The sequence below is a fragment of the Arctopsyche grandis genome, chromosome 3 (assembly GCF_051622035.1).
Source record: "Arctopsyche grandis isolate Sample6627 chromosome 3, ASM5162203v2, whole genome shotgun sequence".
In the NCBI taxonomy this organism is placed as follows: domain Eukaryota; kingdom Metazoa; phylum Arthropoda; class Insecta; order Trichoptera; family Hydropsychidae; genus Arctopsyche; species Arctopsyche grandis.
The window spans coordinates 27,955,681-27,962,045 of record NC_135357.1 but is presented as its reverse complement, the minus strand read 5'-3'; the positions used below and the strand labels follow the sequence as shown (position 1 = coordinate 27,962,045).

Genomic DNA, 6,365 nt, shown 5'->3' with positions numbered 1-6,365 from the left:
AATCGTATATATTTTAATGTAGAATATTATATTCATGACATACATGCATAAAAAAGTGCCTTTTTTCTTTTTTATGAAATAAATCATAAATCATCTTTTACATCTGTCTACTTATGGTGTCACAATCTTTTAATTTAGTAGTATTATTAAGGCTTCATTATTCCAAAGATAATGTAAGTACTTTAATATAATGATTCACAAAATGCATTATTGCGAGTGGGTATAATAAATATACAGGCAGCTTTTTAATATATTACACTTGTGTATTTTCACACATTAAATCGAGTAAATGCATATTTATTATGGGTTTGATAAATAGTCGGTATTTCTCAAGATGGTTTTTAACTGATAATGTTCACAGTTGAACATTCAAATTTATTAATTGATGTACTAAAATTATAAACAATTATATATTATAATTTTAATAATTTCAATTTATATACATAAATATTATATTTACCAGTATCCGAATCAGTATGAATTATGTGAATTTTATTTATTTTTCACATTTTTATTGTTATTAAATTGTGAAAAAAACAGACTTACAAGGTTTATTAACTATGAACTATTTTTGCTAAAAAAAATTAAGCTACTTACGATGTTAAGCATTTAATAAAGATTTTAAAAATAATGTAATGATTAATCAAAATTAAATATATTTAATATAATCCATGAATAATAAAGAATATTTAACTTTATTTTACGATGATATGAAATAAAATACTTTTTTTATATTATGTTTATATTTATTCATTATTCCGTTTTATCTTTTTGAACGCACATCTTATGTTCACCAGTTTAGTTATTTATGATTAAGAGTAATAACGTTGCATCTTTTCTGCTAAATATATTATAGGAAAGAAAGCTATTCGTATATTAATATTTCTATTTCTTTTTACCAGCTATTTATATAATTTGGTTCTTGCTTTACATACATAAATGTTCATATGTATATGCCAGCTTCACTTTGACTCTTTTTTCATTAAAACTCAAAATACTATTTTGAAAAGTTTATTGTATGTAATTTTCAAATATAATTTCCATCGTTTTCTATAACCGTCTTCCATCTTTCCGTTAAATCATTTATGTCTTTTCTGTAAAATTCCTCTAGTTTAGAATTAATTAGAATGGGCCGATTTCATCTCCTCTGTAGAATTTTTTGGTTCTGTGATAATTCCGCAAAAACCGATCTCACGTACGTCACTATAATCTAGATCATGGAATATCTGGCACCCAAAACTCCTTCTATCACGCGAAACATTGTACTAACGAGAACTCGAATTCCAGATATTCCCTATTCGGGATTGTTGTGCGCGCGATCGCAATTTGCGCAATAATCCGTTTACCGATTTTTTTCCTTCAAAAAATGTTTCATGGATCGGAGCAGCCATATCCGGAAAATATGGGGCATGCAATAAAACTTCCCAACCGAGGTCCGAGTCAGTTAATCGGTGTGCGTTTATATTATACAGGGTAAACGGACTATTTCGCACATTGTGATCGCGCACACGACAATCATTGCCACGAAATTCGGAATATCTGGCACTCGAGCTCTCGTTAGTATGATAGGTCGCGTGGTGGCTCTCAATGGATGAAAATTTCGAATGCTAGATATTCCGTGATCGAGATTTAAGTGACGTGTGCGAGATCACTTTGTGCGTAATAATTACAGAACCATTATATATATAATACGGATGTGTAAATAAAATATTGCTTTTTAGCATACATAATAAAATGGTCCGGTGATTATTGGTCACAAAGTGCTCGCCCAAAAGTCACTAAAATCTATAACGGAACATCTGGCAGCCGAAAAGTCCATCGTACTAACGAGAACCCGAGTGCCAAATATTCCATATTCGCCATTTTCATGGCAAAAATTCTTTTGGGCGATCGTGACTAATGATGTGATTAATATGATGAGAGAGAAATGTAGGCTAAATAGCAACTGCTGTCAGAATTTACCGCGCCGCGGGTGAAGCCCGGCCGGCCGTAAGAGCACAACCAACGGCCATGAGGGCTTTTGGCTCGAACACATGGCGAATCTAATAGTAAATATTCATTTGTTTTTTATTAAATTTATGTACGGACGCCAGGGAGGCTTAATCGAAAGCCCCCTGAAGTCGGTTTGTGAGATAGCTCGTGGTAAGCGTGAGCGGGGCTGGTTTCCTCAAGGTGCCTTCCTTCGTCGTCAGTGGTCTGGTCTCTGCTGATGATGGCTGCTCTGCTCTGTCCCTTTCTCTTTCGTACAGTGTCCGTGGGATGCGTGATTTGGAAAAAAGGCGGGAGATATATAACAATGAAAACAGGTCGTAAATCTGATCACAATGATTATATTTCCACGTTGAATGTACATAGAGCAGAGAGGGGGGGGGGGAGTCAACAAAGAAACCACGCGTGATTTTGAGGTTAGCCACGCGTAGCTGAGTTGTCTGCCTTCTGGACGAAGACAGACCAGGCTTCCTTTGGTGCACACCGGACGGATACTGGAGCTGGTCTCCAAGTATCGTCACAACCCACCAGTCTCGAGCTGGTGGTCGGTGGCAAGGAGCGAAGGGCTACGTAAACACCGCAGTGTTTACGCGCCAACGTTATCGAACTACTGTCAGTGTGGGCAAGCCGCTGTCAGTCAGGGTGGCCAGCACAAAAATGGTTCGGTGATTACTCGTCACAAAGTCACTAAAATCTCTATAACGGAACATCTGGCAGCCGAAAAGTCCATCATACTAACGATAACTATCATAGTAACGAGAACTTGAGTGCCAAATATTGTGTATTCGTGATTTTCATGGCAAAAATTGTCTTGGTGACCACCCCAATGTGATGAATAGTCCAATTACCCACAAAAATATATCGGCCAAATCGTGGGTCGTAAGGCCACGAAAGCCGATCATCAGACATAGTCTGAACAATTTATTTGAATCGAAAAAAAAATTGACTCTTCATTGAAATTTTGACTTGTTTACGAAGTTCCCAACCAATTTTTCTTACATACAAAGTGTCTTTCGAAATTGGTTCGGTGATTACTAGTCAAATGTGAACCGGTCACAGGACAACCGGTCGCTCTAGATCGGTCACACGTGATCACCCGTCACACTAAAACTGGCCACACCCTAAAATCGATCAACCAGTTTTCTCGTGACCGATTTAGGGTGTGACCAGTTTTAGTGTGACGGGTGATCAGGTGTGACCGATATAGAGCGATCGGTTGTCCTGTGACTGGTTCACATATGACTAGTAGTCCGTTTACCTTCGAAATTATATATTACCAGAATCCCCATATATATAACCAAAAGCCCCGGGGGCCTTCGCCCCCCATCCCCATGTCGTCATAGAAACTTTCTATCATTGACGAATTTCTCAACCAATGTTTCTCACATACAAAGTCTCTTTTGAAATTTTATATATTAGATTTTGCAAAAAGAATTAAACTCATTTTTATTTAACAAAAAGTTTGATAGGTCGTTGGAAATGTAAAGTTTAGATTTTTAAACATTTAATCGGTGATTTATAGAAATAATGTAACTTTAAATATATTGCGCGTTATATATATTATGAATTAAGGCTATGGCCGATAGTAAAGAAGTTAAGGCCACTGAAACTAGAACATTCACTGGTTTATATTATCTGGTGTCAAAGGTGACATTTAGTGTGTGCACAATCAACCGCTGAAATGCTGTCCATGATATGGAAATTCATCAAGTATTGGTACTTCAGGTACTTGGTGGTCACAGAGCTGTACATGGTGGAACCTTGGGAGAGAATGCTAATGCGTATCCTTTATATATTTTGCATTAAATTCTGTAAAATCACATATCGAATTCCGCATATTGAATTATTCATATATTCATCGATAATGTCAGTCATTTATATTTGTCAGTCGATAACGTCAGTCATTTATATTTGTCAGTCAACAACGTTTGCTTTCCATAATTTATTGAAATATTTATGTATGTACATATATTGTAAAGTTACTTTTATTATAATTTTATCCTTGACGCCATTTTGTAGATGTTTTATTCGCCGTTCCGATAATCGGATTGTGGTATTTTAACTACACAATAATATCCGAGATGACAGGTTTTGGAGAATTCGCCAAGATGCCCGATTCGAGAGACATCAACATGCTTCCTGCGTCATTTTAATTTTTATTATTTCATCGGAAAAGACATGCCTATACTAAGAACTTTCGAATACCTTTATATAGTAAAGTACTTCGAATATTGATTGTATTGGCGTTTGCTCCTTTGCCTTATTTTACGGTGCTGTTTGTGTACAAATGAAAATATTTGCAAAATCGAAATATGTATAAAAGATCAATTATTGTTGCATTAATAAGATTTATAGTATTTACTGATATGAGGTGATCTACTTATTCATCCATTATTTAAATAAGAAATTACTAATATGTGATCTACTTTTCATCCATTCTTTATGATACAGAATTTTTATAAGAAATTAGCCAAAATATGTGTGTTCTTATGTTTTGTATGAAATTTCTTCATTAATTAAAGCAAAACTCTTCTAAGTCGCAACTATAACAGATGCAGATTCAATTTTGCAAGATTTAATTTTTTTTTATGATTTTTTTTATTTAAATTGAATATATATACGTAATATACATTATTATTTTGTTGTTTGGAAGTAAATTTCTGTAATAGGCATACTTTTTTGTGCCAGAAAATTTTCATTGACTTAAAGTTTCAGCTTTGAAGAATTTAACTACCTCTTACTACATTTTGATGAAGCAATTCCTCGGGCTGTAATTCATTTCCATTTTTTGTATTTACGTTATAGATATCTACAAGCCATTCTAAAAATGTACCAAAATATATATGTAATATGATATATAAATGGATGCGTCGAGTTGATGTTGATTGATAATCGTTTTATGATTGTATTTGTGTAGCAAAATTATTACACACTTGTGTATGTTCATTTTTAACCTTTAATTATTATAAAAATATATGTAATACAATATGGTGGTTTGGTGCGGAATGGTCTTTGGTTATTATTGTATTCATTGAATCTATTATTCATTTTGACTGTTATATTTGTTTCTATTTTTTATATAATGATAGTTTTATGGCTAAATATATTAAATTTTGTTTTTACACAATATATTTGCCACACATATTTGTAAATAAAAAAAAAATTGATAATTTTTGTTTTTATTTTTCATTGTTCATTTTTGATTATCATTATACATATGTATGTATATTCCGGGTCTACGTGAATGTTAAATTACCGAAAACGCAAAGATCGAAAATCGAAAGATCAAAAAAAAATACTACCATATTGGCGTACTAATTTTGGGAGTTTGGCTACATTCTTTAAATTTTCGGTTCGCATCCATACATTTCTAAGATTAAATAAAATACAACCGAAAATGTAATTAAATAAAGTAAAAAACATCGATTTGATTCATTGATTCGTTTTTTACAAATAGTTTGTACCGTTTAGTAATTATTCATCGAAACAATCCACCTAATATAAAAAAAAACTTCAATTACATTTACTTTATGTAAAAAATTCGGATGTGACCAACCTACGACTTTATCTATGTATTTGAGGAATATAAGAAGGATAAAAAACAAAATTCGATAATCGAACATATGTATGTATGTACATACACTTTCACACATACCGGCTATGAGCATTTTCAATACAAATTGAACACAAATGTAGGAAAACTTACACAAGACAAAAGTTCTACTTCCGGCTTACGAACTCCGACCGAAAGATACAAACACATATTTTCAGCAAAATATGTTCAGGGCTTGGAAAGAATCGTTGTCACAACATTTTTGACTTTTCTAAGAGGAAATAATCCTGCTTCCGGTTATGAATTCAGTGATTCATAATCGGAATTCAAATTTTTTTATTTTCATCACATTGATACAACAATAATACTTCAATTTTTACGTGAAGAGCACGCACACATGTTAAAGGAGTCGAAAAAATAATGGAAGAAAGAATTGAACAACAATAAACTGCCACTTCCGGTTGATGGATGCTTACCAACTTTTATACATAACTTGGTATTAAACTTAAAACTCTAGATATAAAATTTCAGTTCAATAAATTAAAGGATTTCTTAGAAAAACATTAAAAAAGCTAAATAAAAAGTACTACTTTCATACCATTTCGTGGAAACGGCAAGCCGGCGTCGAAACGGGTGGAAGAAATGGGTGGCAAACAAATGGACTATGACTGTCTTTGCTCATCCCACCATTGTTCATTATATAATGTTGTTTTATGTTTTTTTTCCATATTATTTTTAAAGAAATTTCTGCCAGCACCGTAATCCCAGTATTCAGACTAATTTCAGCACCGGGATTCACGGTACCAGAAAACACCGGGATTGG

At 33.2% G+C, this 6,365-nt stretch overlaps 1 protein-coding gene across 1 annotated transcript; it reads left to right on the top strand.

The window, feature by feature from the left end:
* Positions 1 to 3,612: 3,612 nt before the first annotated feature.
* On the top strand, positions 3,613 to 5,157 carry ghi (ghiberti). The gene is made up of 2 exons (XM_077446682.1): positions 3,613 to 3,770; positions 4,009 to 5,157. Exons 1-2 carry the CDS (start codon positions 3,671 to 3,673, stop codon positions 4,140 to 4,142), a joined length of 234 nt encoding a protein of 77 aa, XP_077302808.1. The 5' UTR covers positions 3,613 to 3,670; the 3' UTR covers positions 4,143 to 5,157.
* The last annotated feature ends 1,208 nt before the right edge of the window (positions 5,158 to 6,365 follow it).